The sequence below is a fragment of the Palaemon carinicauda genome, chromosome 1 (genome assembly GCF_036898095.1).
Source record: "Palaemon carinicauda isolate YSFRI2023 chromosome 1, ASM3689809v2, whole genome shotgun sequence".
NCBI lineage: Eukaryota > Metazoa > Arthropoda > Malacostraca > Decapoda > Palaemonidae > Palaemon > Palaemon carinicauda.
The window spans coordinates 10,451,880-10,473,045 of record NC_090725.1 but is presented as its reverse complement, the minus strand read 5'-3'; the positions used below and the strand labels follow the sequence as shown (position 1 = coordinate 10,473,045).

The window sequence follows — 21,166 nt, the reverse complement described above, 5'->3', positions numbered from 1 at the left end:
CCTGGTATCGTGAGCTCTGGATCATCGTTTTGGAGGAGGGTCAGCATTCACGGCCAGGTCAATGAGTCTGCAAATCAAAGCAGAAATGGTGTTCTTTGTGACCCTCCTCTTGACCTTCCCCGTGCTGACAAAGAGTGCTGACACTCGGGAGGGTGAGCGGCTAATGTTCCGTTGAGGTAATGAAGCAGGCTGATAAGGACACCGAGTTGTATTCTGCCCATTTTAATATCTCTACTACTATATTGGCATAGGCGCTGCAAAAAGGCACCACCTTGTTTGTTTATGTAACCCATTACTGTGGTGTTGTCGCTCATCAACACCATGGAGTAACCAGCCAGGAGCTGCTGGAACTGTTGGAAGACTATGAAGGCTGCCCTCATCTCCAAGAGATTTATGTGCTGGTATCATTTGAACTCGGACCTGAGGCCTGAAGCCGTGTGGTCCAGCATATGAGCCCCGACCCTTCTTTTGATGCATCTGAATATAGCATCAATTTTTTGGGGAAAACAAGAGGGTCAAGGCCCCTGCGTTGGTTCTCATCTGTCACCCACCACCTGAGGTCTGTCTGCTCTTCTAGTCCTATGGGGATTAGAATGTCCAGGGAATCCATGATCTGATTTCCCCCGAACTTCAGCCGCCACTGGAGAGATCGGATCTTGAGGCGGCCATTGGACACTAGACGGGCCCGGTATAATAGGTCACCTATGAGACACAACCATCGCCGGGCTGTAAGCTCTTCTCGTCTTGCTGCCTTCCTCTGCCTCTATACCCTTTCCACCGATAGGAATACTTTCAGTTGATCGGCGTTGATTATCATACCTAGGTATACCAGTCTTTGAGAGGGAAGCAGGGATGACTTCTTGAGGTTTACCACGATCCCCAGTTCTTGGCAAAATGCCAGAAGTCTGTCTCGGTTTTGAAGAAGGGTTGCCATAGAGTCTGATAGGAATAACCAGTAGTTCAGATATCTTAGGATACAGATGCCCACCCTCTGAGCCCAATATGATATTTGGGGCGAACACACTCATAAAGACCTGAGGTGCCATGGAAACACTGAAGCACATCCCCTTGAACTGGTATTTCCTGTTGTTGAGTATGATCCTTAGATAATTCCTTGAAGATGTATGAACTCTGATCTGGAAGTATGCATCCTTGAGATCCAGTGGGCACATGAAGTTCTATGGTCTTACCATTTGTCTGACCGTGTCTGACGTCTCCATGCTGAACAGAGTTTGTCTAACAAACTTGTTCAGTACTGAGAGGTCAATGACTGGTCTCCAGCCTCCAGAAGCCTTTTTCACAAGAGAGTCGACTGAAGAAGCCTGGGGACCCATTGAGAACCTCTTGGAGAGCGCCCTTCTCCAAAATGGTCTGGATTTTGGCCCGAAAGGCCAGTTCCTTTGTAGATTCCTTTGCGTAGGAGCTTGATGGGACTGGATACAGAGTCAGTGGAGGAAGAGATTGAATGCATGGGATGCGATACCCTGAACGAATCACGGAGACTATCCATGGTTTTCCCCCGAGCTGCAGCCACCTCTGCCAGCAGCATTGCAGGCATTTCTGCACTGGTAGACAAGTGGGAGGATTGCCTGTCTTAGCGGGTGCGGCCTCGGCCGCTCCCTCTGCTACTCTTACCTCAATGAGAGGACTTGGTGCTCTTCTGCTCTCTAACTGGAAAATGACTTTTTGATGCCCTTTGAGACATCGATGTCGTTGTTGTTGAAGTCCTGTGTATTGGCAGTTTAGCTGGCTGCTGCTGTTTCTTCTGTGACAGAGGAGGCTGATACGGCCAAGATGTAAGGGCCCTATGGAGAAGCGAGTCCTGATTGGTCTTCTCCATCTCTCCGCCACATGTTCGATGTCTTCTAGCCTAAACCGAGAATAACTTTGAGAGTCAAGTTTTTAAGTCTCAATACCTCTGCTTGTGGGACCTCTTGGCAAAACCTTCGCCGAAGGATTGTGTTTGCCCAAAGGTTCACTACCTGGTGAGGGAGGAACTCAATGGTTCGAGTTTCCGATAAAAGAAAGGTCACCATTGACCTCCTTGTGGTCTCCTTAGACCAATCCTTGGTCCTGAGTAGGTGTCTCACAGACCCCAACCAGAGATCTAGCCACAAAGCAGTCTGTATGGCCTACTTCGTGACCTTTTTCTGGTTAAGGATCTCTGAAGCAGAGAACGAGACAGAGAGTCTGGAGAGTTTCTCGAAGGAGACTCCTCATATGAGCCTCTACAGAGTGGTCATGAGGCAAGGTTGGAAGGGGTTAGTTGGAGACCTCATAATACCTCCTCCGCGGCACAAACGGCGGCAGAAGCTTAAGAGGATGAGCCCGCTTGATGGGAGCTGGAGGAAACGGCGATCTGGAAGAACGCCTTCCGTCGGGAACTCGTCAACCCCTTAGACTAGGACAAAGCTGCACTGGCCTTGGAAGGTCTTTGCGTCCCGTACACATGGTCTACGACCATGTCTTTGCCCTCTTTAGGGATCACTTCTGGATTAGACAACCCTTTGATGACCCTCATGCAGCCCAAGACCTGCAAGAAGTCGTGTTCCGACTCCTTCTGCTCTGCTTCCATTAGCTTAGGACTTGTAGCCTTAGGGAGATACTCGTCTTCGTCGTAATCGTCTTTCACACCCACGAGCTCTTACCCTAGAAGCCTGTGGTGGATCGAAGTCGTCTCTGGTAGAAGGCATGTCGCTTGCTGACATACTTGCTAGAACTTGGGAGAATCTTCAAGGCTTCTCTTGCAGAAGCCTTGATGCCTTAGCCGAGGTCTTAGGAACCGTTTGTGAGTCTTTCGATTCCTTACGGGATGGAATAAACTCCTCCAGGAGTGAAGGTCTGGGGTGTTCCTCTCTTTCTCTTTTTCTTGATGAGGGAACTGCATCCAAGTGAGATGGCCTCTTAGACACTGGGAGTTATTTTGGGGGAACCACCTCGATGGAGGAGAGGATGAAAGATTCCATAAGTGAGATCTCTCCAGGGAACTGAGAACCTCGGCTTTGGCGACGGTGTAGTGTCCCCACGAGGGGGAGTCGGATGGACTATCTTCCTCTTCTGCTTGGTAGTCAATACCATAGCAAAAGATCCTGTTGGCATTATAACCCAGATTCAGCTGCTCCTCGCTTTCTCTTGAGAGGCAAGATTATCATCCTTGAGGATGAGGGCCTATGAGGAGCTGGCACCGCAGACATACGTCTGGGGTCAGATGTTGGGGAAGCTATAGATGGAGAACTGACTTTTCCAGGGGAATCCTCTGGGTGCGGGTATTTGATTGTGCTGGAGGAGTCTCCCACTAACGGCCTGACATACTGCCTCGACCAGGGCGTCAAACCAGCAGGATTCCTTACTGAACGCTGTGCCAGCCGAAAGATCCCTCAGAAGGATAGGGGCAGGAGGTGTAGGTTTGGGAGCCTGGAAAGGAGGAGGATTAAGATCTTTACCTGGTCTAATTGACACTGGCATGATCTCCAGCTCAGGTTTGGATGAGCGAGGCCTAGAAGTGGAAGGTTGCTGGTCCTTCGAAGGTTCCCTCTTGGAAGGGAACGGGACCGGACATCTACCATGCTAAAGATCCCTGGGAGGTAGTTGGTTCCCAGCTGGCCTGGACCTGGGTCCTCTTGATGGAGCGGAGATCGCTGACGTAGGAGAGAGGAACTCCCAAGAGGAGGACAACGAGAGTCACCTCTGCAGCGGTCACGTGTTAATCTGGTGTCCTGCACTGGTGAGCGGCGATCAAAAGCTGACCTGTAAGGGTTAAAAAGAAAGTTATCATTTCGCTCAGGCAAGTGACGATCTAGTCCTGGCAACCGGCGCTTGAGGCTGGAAGGTGACTGCGAAGCAGAGTATCTAGAAGCTGGCCAACGATAAATTGGCGAATGCCGATGTACAGTCGAACGCCGAGGAGGAGGTGAAGGGCGAGAAGCATGCAAACGGCCGGAGGGTGAATGCTTGTGAATTGGTGAACGAGCAGCTGGCAAACTACGAACAGCTGGCGAGTGACGAGCAGTCAGAATAACGAGTGACTGGCGAATGACGAACAGTTCACAAACCACAAACAGCTGGCGAGTGACAAGTGACTGGCAAGTCAAAGGGGAGTCCAGAGAAGCAGGTGAGTATCAAGAACGCACAGGCTGATGGTGAGGCTGTCGATGACGATCTCGCGATGGCGAGGGACAAGGCGAGCAGTGATGGTGACAAATGAAGATCTCTAGAAGAATGATGAACTCGAGGAGACGAGTGACAAGTAGCAGACGAATGACAAGACTCTAAAGGCGAAGGTCCCGCAAGTGAGATATAGGATCATTGGTCTCTAGAAGAACTGAAGAGACGTCTCCTGACAGGAGGAGAAGGAGAATGTATAGAGTGTCTAGGAGGATTACGCTCTCTGAGAGCTCGTCGGCGGAGGCGAAGTTCGTCCACAGAGGCGGCTTACTCCGCAGGGACATGCGTCATAGGAGAGACATGGTGGCGGCTGGAAGTTCTCAGGGGGGGGGGACTTCACTCTAGGACAAGAGATATGTCCACCCACATGAGAGAATTACCTCAGACTTTGCTCCATCCCGACGGAAGAGTCAGCAACAGATGAAGGCTAGGGGCAGGATCCTTCAACGGTCAAGGTAGACGACACACCAGATCTCACTGTACCACACTCAACGGTGACAAGGGCTCCACATTCGGGGAAGCCGGTGTATGCTTCCTCTCAGCACCAAGTTGAAGGAGTTCAAGCAACACCTCCTTTTGACAGGGGACCAGTTATACCCAGCAACGGCCAAACCTGTAACACATCAGATAATGAGAAAGCTCCACTCAAGGGGAGGGGCAGAACTGCTTCTCTAGGGAGAGCAGACCTATCCATCAAATCCTGAGGTTGACCTAGTGCTAGCTGATCTATGCTTCAACTCGATCGTTCCCCGGGGTAGATCAATTGAGCAGAAGCTTCGGGAAGATATTGAGGGTCAAAGATGATGTCCTAAGTTTGTTCAACTTTGAGGAAGACCCTGGAGGCAATGAATCCCTTTTGGACTTCTTCTTTAGCTGGTGTCCAAACCTCTCCTACTGGGAGGCAGACCACTCCCAGCATTCAGGGCAGGTGTTGTCCTTATCACAGCGCTGCCCTCGGCAGGACAGACACAACGAATGCAGGTCTGTATCAACAAAGGATATGAATGTCCCACAGGAGTAGCCCTGAGGTCCTGGAAAAGTACGTATGAGGACGGTCAATGAGAAAGCACAAACATGCTGAAAAGAAACAGATAAAAAAAGGCATTAAGTTCATAATGGCAGGTCAAAAAAGGAGGAGACTGGCAATGTCCATTTTCCCCCGAGCCAAAGGAAAAAGGGGTTACTCAGCCCATGTGTGTGAGTGAATGGAATAGCAAACTACACCCACGCCCCCGATAACTAGCAGATGGATGGTTAACCCTCAGTAAAAGTCTTATGGCTCATCTTTCAGCTTTGCCAAAAGTAATATCCCCTATAAATAGCATTGATTTGTATTAGTAACAGAACAAACAAAATGTATAGGTGATATCATATACAATAATCACATTTACTTTATCATCAACACACTCTTGTATTTAAAAAACAAGAAAAATCATTTTTGTAGTTTTCTCAAGATAATACAGTTATCATTGTATCAGCTTAACATTTTGAAAAAAAAAGAAAATCATAGATAACTGACAGTTACTGAAGTTTCCATTGTATCAATTATACTAGACAATAGAAGCAGCAAGCAAGAAAAAATGATCATGGTAAATAAAAATAATGATAAAAGAAAAATAATGGCTGAAGCATATCTCATTTATTTTGATACTGCTTGAATAACAGTTGCCAATTTCTTCTATCTTGTATAAATAGTTATGAGAGATATATTGATACTTTGTAGGCTTATTGTAAAAATAATAGACTATCAAGTCAAGGTCTGCCCACTATGAAATTTAGTCAAATTCTACTGCATTTTATATTGTAGAAACCACCTGTGAATTCTAAAGTAATCACAAATAGCAAAGCCTGTATGAATATCTAGTCTTTAAAAACTCTTACCTGTCCTTTTCAGTAAGTGGGCAAATGTCATAGCCATCCCAATAGTCTGTACAAGAATCCAGAATGATATCTGCTGTACCCTGCAATATTCGATATCATATAATAAATATCCATCTACTGTCAGTTTCATGGTACCATTTAAAATATACAAACTTTAAAAATGCAAAATTAGTGTATTATATGAAATTAATAACAAATCCAAAAACTCGGCATTAATCAATAAGAATAGTTATCAATGATCATCCATAAGTAAACATGACTAACATCTTTGTTGACACAACCATAATTATCATGACATAAGTAATACCCTTCATTACGTCGGTTCTAGATACTGGACATCAATTCTGACAAAAATAAAATTCAAGTTAAGCTGTTTTATGACCTTACATCAGTCTCTACTTCATACAATAATGATTAAGTAGAATTGAAATTTACAGTACTGTACTCAGATGGAAGCTTATCAATATAAGTATTGTAGTATTTGTTATCTATAAAATGATAGGAGGTTTGAAGTACTTTTTTTGCGTTCATTATGTGCAGGGATTATACACGTCACTTTATAAAGCAAATATCTACCTGAAGTTAAAAATAGACTTTCGTCGAGTCTATTGTAACCAATTAGTGACGTATGGCAGGGTATTACTTGCAACCCAATACCTTAAGCGTGAAACAGTAGATTACAAGGATTCAAACACAATTTACACAAACATTCTGAAATTATGGTTTCATAAAACTGGATTCCAGCACCTTAAACTTGCCAATTTAAAAAGACTTCAAGAATATTACATACCTGAGACATCAGTTCTAATTTTTGAGATGCTCGATCACGCATAAGAACTGAGACCATGTGTGGAAAAGGGAACTTGAGTTTTGTGATCATCAATGATTTGGCTAACCGATCCTTGCAAGCCATGTCTGGAGGCTGCAAAGAATTTTTTTTATTAGCATACATTCTTTGAGTATTATATAATCATTATCATCTAGGAGTAAAATGAATATGAGAAGAGTATGATAGAAAATCAATACCTAAAACAACTTTATTGAAAATATGGGATTGTATTTTCAGTAAATTTACAAATAATGAAAATGTGGCTAATTAAATACAGTACATATGGCTTTAAAATTACAAATTTTTAACTAATTTATATTTTTCCTAACAATAAAAATTTGTAGCTATTTATGGATTACTACTTTCGGCAAAGCTTTCAGAGGAGCCATAAGACTTTTAGCGAGGTATAACAATCCAGCCCCCTTGTTTGAGGGGGGATGGGCGGGGTAGCCCGCTACCCTGCTTACTGTCACACCTGGGTTGTGTTACAGCTTTTGCTTGCAGGTAGGACTTCTCGGGAGACAGGTGATGGTGGGCCAATCTGTATAAATAGCTACAGGTTTGTATCATTAGGAAAAATACAAATTACGGTACTGTACATACAAATTTGTCATTTGTTCCAACACTAAATACAAACCTTACGCTTTTTATAGGGATGACTTACCCCTTAGGAGGGTGGAATTCCAAGCCATCTGGCTTTGATATTTGACCTGGGGTTTTCTCCCTACGTGCTCGGCCCATAACTGGCCAAAACCATTACACTTTGCTAAATAAGTGCAACACACGGAAAGCAGCCCACGCAAACTGTGTTTTTGTGATACTAGCAATATGACTGGTATAGGTAAGAGTTCGAGGCATAGGTATCTTAGAATGTACCATAAAAGTTACCTATTCCTGCCTTGCTAGGGGTATGGGGATGTAACAAGTATTATTTCTATACTAGGTTACATAAGGGAAATGGTTTTACCTGTAGATAGGCGAGGCCAGCTTGCAGAAGACAGTGGGTGCTGTTCCGATAGGGAGGGGAAGATGAAAGAAAGAAAGAGACAATCATTTTTACAAATTCATCACAGACTAATCCCAGGTAACCTTTGCCCTCAACCATCTAGTACTTGTCCATCAAGGAGCATGAAGTATTTAAACCACTTGTTGAGCAGCCACCACAGGAACAATGAAGAACGTCTCTATGTTTATGTGGGTCACGTCATGCAAGTAGTCGGCGGTGAAGGTCGCTTGACGCTTCCACACGTCCACCTGTAGTACTTGCGTCACAGAGTACTGTGGTTTCTTTTGAATTCTAGGAATGTTCTAATGCCCCTAACATCATGAGCTCTGGGTCATTGTGCTGGAGGAGGATCAGGATTCAGTGTCAGGTCTATGACCTCGTACATCCAGGCATAGATGGTGTTCTTTGTGAACCTTTTCTTGATCTTCCTAGAGCTGATGAAGAGTGCCGACGCTCAGGGGCGAGCTGCTGAAGTTCTTTTTAGGTAATACCTCAAACTCCTTACTGGGCATAGTAACAGTTCATCTGGATCATCAGTTACAGAATGAAGACTCCTAATCTGGAAGGGCCCAAATCTAGGATCTGCTACTACCGGATTTTGAGTATTAGTGATAAACTCAGAGACGAAGCTGAGAATTTACATCCCCCTTCACCTTGAATGGGTGACGTTATAAGAAAGACCATGAAGTTCACTAACTCTTTTAGCCGAAGCCAAGGCGATTAGGAGCACTGTCTTCAAAGTGATGTGGCGATCTGTTGCCTGTTGTAATGGCTCATAGGGAGCACCCATTAGAGACTGAAGGATGCAAACAACATGCCATGGAGGAGGTCTAACTTCTGACTGGGGGCAGGTAAGCTCATAACTCCGTATGAGGATAGTTCCAACAAGGAAGAAATATCGACTTCTTTCAGTTTAAAGGCAAGGCTCAAGGCTAAGCAGTAGCCTTTTACTGAAAAAACAAGCGGAGCATTTCTTTCTGAAGGTAAAAAAGGAACTCCACTATTGCTGAAATAGTGGCATCGAGGGGACAGATACCCCTACCACGACACCAAACAGAAGTCAGTCGAATTGGCCAGGCAGACTGAAACCGAAGATCGTTGCAGGTATCCAGCCATCCACTTCACAACTTATTACAAAAAGCCTCTTTAGGAGAGGAGGTGCTGGATAGTCTCCAAGCATGAAGTCGAAGCAAAGCTACAGCGTTGGGAAAGATGTTTGCATGTGGCTGTTTGAGCATATTGTGTCGTGTAGGTAGTTTTCTTGGGATCTCCGTCAGGAGTTGCAGAAGGTCCAGGAACCACTCTGCATGATGCCATAGCGAGCCATGAGGGTCATAGGGAGGTTGTTGGATACTCTGGTCTTGTTAAATAATCTTTTCATCAGACAGAACAAGGAAAAGACATAGACGTTGATGTTATTCCACCGTTGTTGGAATGGATCTTACCAGAGAGGAGCCTGGGGAGCAGTACAGCGGGAGCATGAAGTTTAGGGACATCGCGAACAAGTCCACAAATTTGGCTCAGATTGTCCGTGAGCACATTCCACTTGTCTGGAATGAAGCAGGCTGATAGGACACCGAGTTGTCTTCTGTCCATCTCAGAATCTCTACTACTAAATGGCATGGGGGCTGCAAAAAGGTACTGCCTTATTTGTTTACATAACCTACTACCATGTTGTTGTCGCTTATCAATAGCACGAAGTGACCCACCAGGAAATACTGGAACTGTTGGAGGGCTAAGAATGCTGCCCTCATCTCCAAGAGATTTATTTGCAGGTACATTTTGGACTCAGACCCAAGCCTGGAGGCCATGTGGTGCAGCATATGGGGCCCCCACCCTTCTTTGAACACATCTGAAGAGAGCACCAATTTCGGGGGAAGAACAAGGTCAACCCCTCTGTTAAGGTTCTTGTCTGCCACCCACCACCTTGGGTCCTTCTGCTTCTCTAGTCCTATGGGGACTAGGGTGTCCAGGGAATCATTGGTCTGATTCCACCTGCACTTCATCTGCTACTGGAGATATCAAATTCAGAGGCAGCAGTTGGGTACTAAACGAGCCATGGATATTAGGTGACCTATGAGATGCAACTACTGCTGGGCTGGAAGTTCTTATTTTAGGAAGGGTCTTGCTACCTTCCTCAGCTTCTGTACCCTGTCGTCTGATGGAAATACTTTCTGTAGGTCGGTGTCGATGATCGTACTGAGATATACCAGTCTTTGAGAGGGAAGCAGAGATGACTTCTTGAAGTTTACCATAATCCCCAGATCTTGGCAAAATGCAAGGAGTCTGTCTCGGTGTTCAAGAAGGGCCGCCACCAAATCTGCTAGGATCAGCCAGTCGTCAAGTACCTTAGGAGATGAATGCCAATCCTGTGAGCCCAAGATGACACTAAGCAAACACTCGTGAATACCTGAGGTGCTGTGGAAACACTGAAGCACCGCACCTTGAACTGGTATTGTGTGTTGTCGTGTATGATTCTGAGATACTTTCTTGAAGACAGATGGATTGGGATCTAGTTGTATGCATCCTTGAGATCCAGTGCAGTGTGCACATGAAGTCCTGTGATCTTAGCGCTTGTCTGACCGAGTCTTCCGTCTCCATGCTTAATGTAGGATGTTTCATCCTACTCTTCTTCTTTGTCGTTATTGCCGGCATCAACTGCACCTGCAAGAAGTCTTGCTGGATGTTCGCATCCCTCTCTGCTGCTCTCCGCTTCTTCTTAAGGGGCGAGGCAATCACCTTGGGAGATAGAGGTCTTTGCTAATCTGGCCACAAGGCTTTCTGTCTGGTGTCAGATGAGGGGGAGGCTAACCTGGGGAGAACTGACTTCAGTGGGATTCTTGGTGTGCTGGCTACTGTCTGGTCTGCAGGAAGCTCCCTCGAGACAGCTTGACGAGCTGCATTAACCAGAGCGTCGAACCACAAGGGTTCTTTCCTCGACGCAAAGAAGATCTGAAGTTCCTTATACAGATTAGACAATGGAGATCGCCGCCTAGGAGCTCGCAGTCTTAGAGCCTGAAACATAGGAGAGTTAGGTCATTTACCTGGTATAATTGGCACCGGCATTGCCTCTAGCTCTAGCTTGATAGAGCATGATGCCTTAGAGGTAGAAAGTAACGACCCTGGAAGATTCCCTCTAGTCGGGAAGGGGACTGGGTGTCTGCGTGCTGGAACTCAGCCGCAAGAATATGATCCCCGCAGGAACGAAGAGGCTTTCGTAAGTGAGGAGAGGCTCTGGCATGACCTGGAAAAGATGGAGCAAATTGACCTAGTTCTGGGAGACCAAGTCTCTCGAGGAAGCGTACGTGAAATGCTTTGAAGGCTCAGCTTGGAGCGAAGATCAATAACGAGGGAGAGGCAAACTCTTGTAGGAAGGATGACGGGTGTCATCTCTTCAGCGATCACAAGTTGGTGGGTGGTCATGGACTGGAGAGGAGTTCCTAGATGAGTAAAAGAGGGCCATAGCTGGAGAGTGATGATTACGAGATTACAAGGGACGACCCCTACCTGACGAGAAATGCTCCTGCAAAGGGAGGTGAGAATCCTGAGCTGATGAGGGACAATTGCGAGCTAACCTATAAGGGTTTAAAATAAGAGAGTGACAATCATGAGTTGGCAAGTGATGATCCAGAGCTGGCGATTGGAGCTTGTGAGCCGGCAGGTGATGAGGTGATGGTGAATGTCGAGGAGCTGGCAAATGACGAGAAGCTGGTGAATGACGAGGTGGCGAACACCGCAAAGCTGACGAACGGCGAGGAGGTGTACACCTGTAAACTGGCGAACGACGAGCAGTTGGTGAATGACGAGCAACTAGCGAACAACGAACAGTTGGCGAATGATAAGCAACTGGCGAATAATGAGCAGTTGGCGAATGATGAGCAACTGGTGAACAATGAGCAGTTGGCGAATGACAAGCAACTGGAGAATGATGAGACTGATGAACGTGGTAAGACTGGCAAACGACGAGTTGTCAGGGAACATTGAGAAAATGGTGAGGGACGAGCACAGGCTGACTGATGGCGAAGAGTTTGAAGGTGACGATCATGAGCTGGTGAACTGTACAGAGTAGGTGAGTGATGGGATCAAAAGTGATGGTCACAAGAGGGCAAGTGACAATCACGAGAAGAAGAGTGACGGTCACTAAATGACAAGTGACCAGCAGCTGGTGATTGACAAGAAGCTGGCGAGTGACGAGATGCCGAAGGCGAACATCCAAAAGGAGAGTGAGAAGATTGTCAATCCTAGGAGAGTTACATCTCCTGGCAGATGGAAAAGGAGATCGTCTGGAGGAGAGGTGAGGACTATGCTCCTTTGAGAAGGAGAGATGACTTGTCGACACCAGCAAGGTTCTTCAGCAGAGGAAATCTGCTCCAAAGGGTAAGGCATTAGTGGGGAGGCAAGATGACGTCTAAAAGGTCTCAGGAACGGAGTCTCTGGGGAGGGCCTCACTTGAGAATGAGAAAGGTGACCACCCACAGGAGAAGCTTTGCTCCTCCCCCGAAGAAAGAGTTGGCTCTGTATGGGGGAGCGTGCAGTCTTTGACAATGGCAGCAGTGGCATGCGACGGTGAAGGAAGAGACCCTTCAGTGGCAGGGGGTGGTAGACACCCCAGGGTCTCGGTGCTCCATACTCATTGGTGAAGGGGACTCAATTTCAGAAGAAGCCACTGTCCACTTCCTCTCAGTGCCAAGTTGAAGTAGTTCTGACAGTGCCTCTTTCGATGGGGGAATGGTCCTTCCCAGCGATGGACAAACCTAAAAAACATGACAGAATGATAAAGGGGCAATGCTTCTCTAGGGGAAGCAGTCAAGTCCCTTGAACCTCGGGGTTGACCTGTGTTAATTGGTCAATGCTCTTGTTCGATCATTCTTCAGAGAGGACAAATCAAGCAAGAGCTTCTGGAAGAGATCGGGGTGTCGAGGAAGAAGTCCAAGGTTTCTTCGACAATGACCCCGAAGGCGAAGAACCTCTCTTAGACTTCCTCTTGTGCCGTTGCCCAAATCTCTCCCACTGGGAGGCAGATGACTCCAGGTATTCAGGGCAGGTATTGACCTAGTCATAGCGTCACCCATGGCAGGACGGATGTCCACAAGGAATGCGAGTCCATCTCTACGGAGGACATGAAAATTCCGCAGAAGTGGACCTCAGGTCTTGGATAGGTTCGACGGCTAAGGAAGAAACAATCACATCTGTAAAGAAAAGCAATTAAGTAAAAATGGCAGGTCAAGTTGGGAAGTGGAAATTGACAATGTCCATTCTCCACTCAACCAGAAGCAAAAGTGGTAACATAACCCAGGTGTGTGAGTGAGCAAGATAGCTGGCTACATCCCCCGCAATCCTGCTACCTAGCGGATGGGTGGTTATATCTCGCTAAAAGTCTTATGGCTCATCTTCCAACTTCGCTGAAAGTAATATCCCTATAAATAGCGTAGGGTTTCTATTTACTGTCGGAACAAATATGCATTATGCTGATGAATAGGACTAATGGAACATATACTCATGTTCTTCAAAGCACAGTATTCATTTTATAACATCATTAAAAATAATATTTGCATTAATTTCTTGATATATGAGAGTTTGAACTAAACAAATTAAAAAGAATTCTTACTATTATCAGAAAAAAGGATTTATACACTATTTTCAAAACGATATGAGGTCACTTAGTTTCAGACACAGCTGAGTGGAGCACTAGTAGCTAATAAATATACAATAACACTAAGTGTTTTCTGAAACTTTTCTTATTTTCTAATGATTTTGTGTTAAAGGTTTGGTTTAAGATTGACTAAGAGTGGTTATCATAGCAATGCTGCTATAATATAAAAAAAAATATTCAATTAGAACAAAAATCCAAATGTTGAAGCATAAGGATTTAGATTTGACAGCTTTATTTTTATGGTTATTTTAATCTAATCATATACAGTATATACTATACACATGTTATGGAATAAAAAAAAAATTTTCTTTCATCTTCAAAGCTAAACATTTGCATTTATCGAGAAATAAAATACTGAGGTGGAATAGGCCTTGCCCTAATCTTAAATATGATACACTACAAAGGCAACGTCAATTCTTTACAATGTAGAGAGAGAGAGAGAGAGAGAGAGAGAGAGAGAGAGAGAGAGAGAGATTTCTGTGATTAATACACTTAATTGTTAGTTCAATAGTTAACTACTGGCTCAAGGTTACGAAACATCTACAGTAACATAATCATTTTTTAAAAAAATTATTCGTGAATAAATTTCAAAATATGTTTAGAATGGGTATTCTAATGAGTCTTTCGATTTACTAAATACAATCATGAGGTTTTAAACCAACTTTCGGCAGCTATGTCATTATTACTATAGTAACTGGCAAGGTTATGATATTACTGCAAGTATGCTGTAAAGTACAGATATAATGTAATTAGTTTCATTGTTACTATGATTATGATTATTGAAATTGACACAAAAACATTTTGAATATACAGTGAACCCTCGCTACTTCGCGGTTCGACCATCGCGGATTCACCACTTCGCGGATTTTTTCCATAACCCATATATATAGAGTAAATATATATATATATATGTATGCATGTATTTATGTATATATGTAAGTATGTATATATGTATGTATATATGTAGGTATGTATGTGTATACATATAAATATATATATATATATATATACTGTATATATATATATATATATATATATATATATATATATATATATATATATATATATATATATATATATATATATATATATATATATATATATATATATATCTAAAGTAGGAAGATGTGATGTAGTTCTAAGGAAATAGTATGGGAAATATGTCTGGGTAATAAGCAAAGCTCTACCTCCAGTTTGTTTCTTCATTATGATCAGAGATAAATGTAAACAAAACATTGGTTGCCCTTTTCTATCGTGCTTTTTAGCGTGTTTAGGAAACGCATGATATAAAATTGCCTTTAATATTTGTGCTTGTTTTAGTTTAGGGTACTGTAGTACATGCATTAAGTGTTCTGTACATTAAAGGGTAGTTTGTTAACAGTACTACGTACAAGGGAAGGTTTTAAAAGTCTGAATATACATGTTGAATAAATAGGTAAATATGGTGTCACTACTTCGTGGATTTTCACCTATCGCGGCCGCGTCTGGAACCTATCTACCGCGATAAACGAGGGTTCACTGTAATGTAATAGTTGTTTATTTTCTAGTGATTTCTACATACATGGCATATAAACATTATTCTAAAAAGCTGAAAAATCTTATTCATCACTTGATAAAATTATGCAATAGAATAATTTAAGTTGTGATGACACGTTTACCTGCAACTAAAATAGATAGACTTGCTTAGGCTACGTTGAATCTGTTAATACTGTACCTTGTTAGAGGAAAAAAGATATCTATTTTATGCTTGATACATCTATTCAACTGTTGGCACTATGATACAAAACATATATTTTAATTCAATTTGTGAACAAGTTCTTCTAAACACCTCTGCAAGTCAATCTCTCAATTATTTTTCCCATCATTTATTTATTTCCTTATTTCCTTTCCTCACTGGACTATTTTTCCCTGTTGGAGCTTTTGGGCTTATAGCATCTTGTTTTTTCAACTAGGGTTGTTGCTTAGCTGATGATAATAATAATAATAATAATAATAATAATAATAATAATAATAATAATAATTTGCTAAACAGGATGTTTGCCTGGGACCTCAATGCTACTGTAATAAAATTGATATCATGTTACTACAAGCATAATGTAAATAATACCAGCATCATTTTTATCATTATAACTATAACAACCATCTACCTAAAACTTTTTAGGTCTGACAAAAACAAAAAAAAATTATTTTGAAGAAGACAAATTTTTAATGAGATTTTCCTGTTAAGGTTAAAACATCGAATCCCATACGAGAAGATATACCAATAAAATATTGTCTTTTCTGCTTTATGGCCAGTTTTTAAATTTTAAGGCAGTGTGTATAAGGGAGACCTATGAGTTCAGACTCTATTGAACTCATCACAGCACATCTGTTGTTTAATTCCCCTGTAATTGACATGTCACTTACTGAGAACCATTATCAGTGCTAAAGACATTGCTTGGTCATGAATTTGTTTAAGCCTGGCAACCATCTTTCCAACCAAGGATTAGGTCTTAGTTTTGTCCTATCACCCTTCTCTTTGTCAAAACCCTTTGTTAGGGGATAGGCTGCTGTAAGGACCCAAGGACTAGTACCAGCAGAAAATTGTAGACTCATGCACCACAAAATTAGTTACCTGTAACCACGAATATCTAATATCTCCTTACATATGTGAAAGAAAAAACAAGTCAACCCTACCACCTCATGAGAGGATACCTGAAGAACGAGCAAGATGACCATCATGGCATCCTTGGTAAAGACTCTGTTGAAAGTTCCTCTTTTCTACCAAACTTACCTCCGTAAATGCCACAATAGAGTCGAGCAAGGCATGTAAATTGGACCGCATGGGCTTATTTAAAGTAGTGTTATTTTGTGTGTGTGTGTATATATATATATATATATATATATATATATATATATATATATATATATATATATATATATATATATATATATATATATATATATATATATATATAAATATATAGGTGAATAGTCAGTAAAATGGTGCCATTAAAATTGAATACTAGGAAAGTCAGCCTTTAAGTTATAAAAACACAAATACCAACTACTGTATACCCTACTTAACATGGAGATTGAGAAGTGCCATCAGAATACCCAATGAATTACACTAGTTACACCATACTTTAGAGCCTGATGTTCAATTCTGGTTGCTAAACCATGAAAAGGACTTTAAAACATCAGTAGTTGTAGAGGCAACAACAACCAAATTAGACACCTTGGATATTATATCAAGCTAAAAATGAACCTGGTTCTACTCTCAATGGTATGAATAATGTACAGAGAGAATCTTTTTACCTTCAAGTAATAGGAATACTAGATCCAATGGATGGAAAAGGAATAAAAATGGTTCAAAACCAGCCGGTATGCAAATTTCACCACATACAATATTAGCTTCATTAAATGTCATTTACATCAAGGATGGATTAAATGGTGATCAACAAACTCTTGTAACCCATCAATTTCTATTCAATTTTTAAGGCATCTAATAGAATAAACTACAGTCTTTCAAGTCCCTTCTATCTATGTAATTTCATTTAAAGTAGGTCCTTCTTTGTGAGGTATACTCACCAGAGAGGAGTATGCAGCCTTCCTTTGTGTATCAATGAATATATATTCTTGGACATTAGCACTGCCCCATTCCAGGTAGTGTAACATATACAGCATAAATATATGATTTAAAAATGTGTAAATCTGTAACAGTATTTGAAAAAGCAGAATAAATTCCCTTCATATCAGGATACCACAATATATTGAATTCTATAATATACATTAGATTATAACAAATTATGCACATCCTCAAATCCTACTGTGACTTTTTCAAGACCTTACCCTACCATAAAAAGCTTAATTTTTTTTTTCACAAAGATCCTGGAAGATTTAATAGGATTAATAATATCCTAAACTAACATCCAAGAGAGGAGATCAAGCTTTGTTAATAAAAATAACACTAAAAACCAGCATTACATCTGCTACAGCAATTAAGTTATGATTTAAAAGTCATAGAGTATATATGATTAAATCAAAATGAAAATGAACATGAAAACTTAAACTTACCTACATTACTCCATTGCTAGTCTAGCGAACATTCCAACAAATTTTTTCCAATTAGGTATGTAAGTCATAACTTATAAAGATGATACTGACCTGCTAATCTGCTTGAAGGTTTCATAAGAGATGACCAAATAATGCTTAGAGTAATATATTACTGAAACTCTTAAAATCTTAAGGCCCATGATGTTTTCCAACATACTATCATTAATCCCTGACAAAAATTTCATCATAAAATGGAATACTGTACTGTACTAACTTAAAATCCTCTGATTACAAGCAAATTTCATAATATGTAAAAGCAAAATCACTAACTTACCACATGTCTGAAGGTTGAGAGTTGGTGTTCTAATTCAAAAGGGACCTGGGCTTGCTCGGTAAACCCTATTTGTTTGGCTAACTCACACAAGCACCTGTCCAGGATTGAGTGAGAGAAAATTATAGAAATATTATATAATACTGAAAATGCACACTACAGACAACTATACTATACCTATGAACATAAGCTCAATGTTGAATCATTTTCTGAAATCCAGCAGACACAAAAGCTTCATATGCAAAAGCAATTGAAAACTTAAAAAAAGGAGAAGAAGCAACATCTGTTAGCATCTCTAAATACTATAAACCAATTTTTGCCTACACTATATACTTAGTTTCTAAATATTTGGCAATAAAAAAGAACCAGGAATTAAGAAATACCCCACATAACAGCTCAGTAGAATGGATAAGAGTAAAAAGAGATTATATTTCAAGTCATACCCCAACTTTATATTCTTAAATAAAGAAAAAAAAAGTTATTTGAACAAACAATAAGAGAAGTAATTCTTCTAAATTGATTAGCATATCAAATAATGTAATTGGTGTATATTTTGTGATTAATCCTATTAAAGTACTGTACAATAGGTTCTGGACATGATAAAAAAATTAGTAATGATTTATTAAGTATTTTCTTTTGTCTAAATTAACAAAAACCAATATACTATACATAATGAATAACCTCAATAAAAATTCAGATGATTGTTATAAAACTACCAGTTTAAGAATTAGAAAGGGGGTTTGACAAAGGAAAAACTTGAAGGTTTAAAGGTCGCTCATGAATGGCAGAGGCAAGAGACAGTGACATTGCCCTAGCAATCTGGAAAATGCCCTAGAGACTGACCATATATTATATGATCAGCACCCAAGCCTCCTCTCCACCCAAGCTAGGACCAGGGAGGGCCAGGCAGTGGCTGCTGATGACTCAGCAGATAGACCTATAGTGTCCCAAAAAAACCACAACCTTAGCTCACGATCGTCACTAACGAGTCTGAGCAGGACTCGAATCCGCGTCTGGCAAACACCAGACAGAGACGTTACCAATCAGGCCACAACAAAAGTGCTGGGGTCCCAAAAGACCTTCCTGTCAAAGACTAGAACAAGGAGTCCAATAAAACAATAAAACAAAAAAACAAAGAAATATTGTCCCTGTCACAGGGCTAGTGTTTGATTGTGCTAAGAACAGACTGCGCATATATTGGGATCCATGGGTTCAGACTCAAATGAACCCTTCACAGCACTTCCAATGCTGAAATTCATCTGACAACTGATAAGAAGTCATCACCAAGACTCAATACTAATATTGGAAACAATACTATCTGGAAGCTTAGTTTGCACTCAACAACTATTTTTTATATTCGGTGTACTGTAATATTCATATGTCCCCTTTCTCTAGACGAGTCTTGGGAACCACACAGCAGATCCCCAAAAATAGGCTTTTCGTTCGTCAAAACCCATTTTTGGGGGTTAGGGTGCTATGTGGTTCCCAAAGACTAATACCAGAGAAACATAGGATAGACTTCATCTAAAACCAAGCAAACATCCATGTCATGCAAGTATAGATGAGAAGAAAAACTAACAAGCCAAACATTTACTACAAAAGAAGGAGCTAGATTACTATCATAGTGACACTACTAAGGGACCCGGTTGATGGGCCCTCTTTTCTAGCTGATATTGCCCTCATAGGTGCTACAAAATTAGCTGAGTACCATGAATGCGTTGGACCGCTTGAATTTGTTTCAGGTAGCAACTTAAAAAAAGACCAAATACCCAGACAAACCAGTAAAGCTATGAATGTTCTGAAGTATTTTAGCCAAAAAAAAAAATGTCAAATGAAGAATCAACTTTTCTAACAACGGGTTTTAAGTATAGAGAGAGGATCAGCTTTTTTGAAAAGGAAGGACATTTGAATACAGATAACCTATGCATAAAGCTACTTGCTAGTCTGAGTATTTTGAAACGGACTACCCTCTGAGAACGTGAATCTCTACTGATATGACTGCAACATAGACACCAGACAGAAGATACTATCCCTAGACTATAAAGCTGTGGTATAAAGAGGATTCTGCCTCTGAAAAAGTCTTTTTAATTTTTGACCAAAAAATAGGAGACCCGGAGTCAAGATCAGGACACAGCCATGAGTGTTGCTAATAAACTCCTGTTTCCTACATAATGCTGCAAGCTCACTGACTTTTGCTCCCTAGGATAATCCTACAGGAAAAATAGCTTTCTGTAGCAATCCTTTTATAGAAATACTAGAATTACTGTATATAATTTTTCCAATCATTTAAAAACTATCAAGAAATTAAGACATTTAAGGAGTTGGTAGGGAAGGGCATTGTCAAGCAAAGGACTGAGTAATCTTGTAGAATATGTCCGAGTCTAAATCCATATTAAAAGCATAAAGCATGCTTGAAAGGTTCAGTTAATGCAGATTTGTATGACAAGAGTATTAATAGCTAACCTTTCTATCTTCAAAGAGGTAGACCAGAAAGAAAGCCAGAAAGTATGGGGTTATCTGGTATGGAAGATGTTCCTTGCCTTTCACACCAACTGGTATTGCCTGGTGGAAGACCTCTTATAGCCCATCAAAATGTTCCACTGTATACTGAAAATTCTTTTCTGCATATAAGGGAGAGAAAATCTGTGTGAAGGTTCTGGATCGAAAAGGAGGGAGTAGAGATATTCCAATTCTTTACTCTTAGATACAGGCATACTGACTGAAGAGGGTCATCTCAGACTAAGTGCTGGAGCAGTGAAAACAATGGGCTGTTCAACCTCTGTGGAAACACAAGCACAGCTGTCCCAGAGAAGTCCAGAAGGTTATTCAAAACATTTGAAATTATACTAGTTGGAGGAAACAAATTTATCTGTTACATCCATATATTGCAACTGCCTGAGAATCCATATTTGTGGCTATATACTGTAGAGCAGAAGCTTAATTTTTTCTAATTCTAAACTAGTCCAATTGGAGATCTAGGGTAATATCAAGGGTCTCTTGGAAGGAGCTCTGATCCAAGGTCCAATCTTTGTCCAGGACAATCTGGCTGGACAGATGTAAGCTGCCACACTGAGAAAGCCCAAAAGGTAGATCTGGAAGAAACACAAATCTCTCTTCAAAAGGAACCACATGATTGGGAGAATCACTGTATTGAGAGTTCTCTAAAATAATCCCCTTCCTGAGACAACAGATTGTTGCCTGTTGTGAATGAATATTTTTATATAAGAATCCTTCCTAGATTGGCCATCTTTAAAATCAAGAAAACTG

General features: G+C 41.4%; 1 protein-coding gene across 6 annotated transcripts in view; it reads right to left on the bottom strand.

Moving 5' to 3' along the window:
* Positions 1–21,166, bottom strand: part of l(2)k05819 (transmembrane protein 94-like protein l(2)k05819) — a 420,286-nt gene that overhangs the window by 223,557 nt on the left and 175,563 nt on the right. For all 6 annotated transcript variants that reach the window (XM_068379965.1, XM_068379935.1, XM_068379940.1 and 3 more), the window contains 3 exons: positions 17,903–17,996; positions 6,836–6,967; positions 6,046–6,125 (listed from right to left, as the gene is read on the bottom strand). In XM_068379965.1, the coding sequence (XP_068236066.1) occupies positions 6,046–6,125; positions 6,836–6,967; positions 17,903–17,996 (306 nt within the window). The remainder of the gene's footprint in view (positions 1–6,045; positions 6,126–6,835; positions 6,968–17,902; positions 17,997–21,166) is intronic.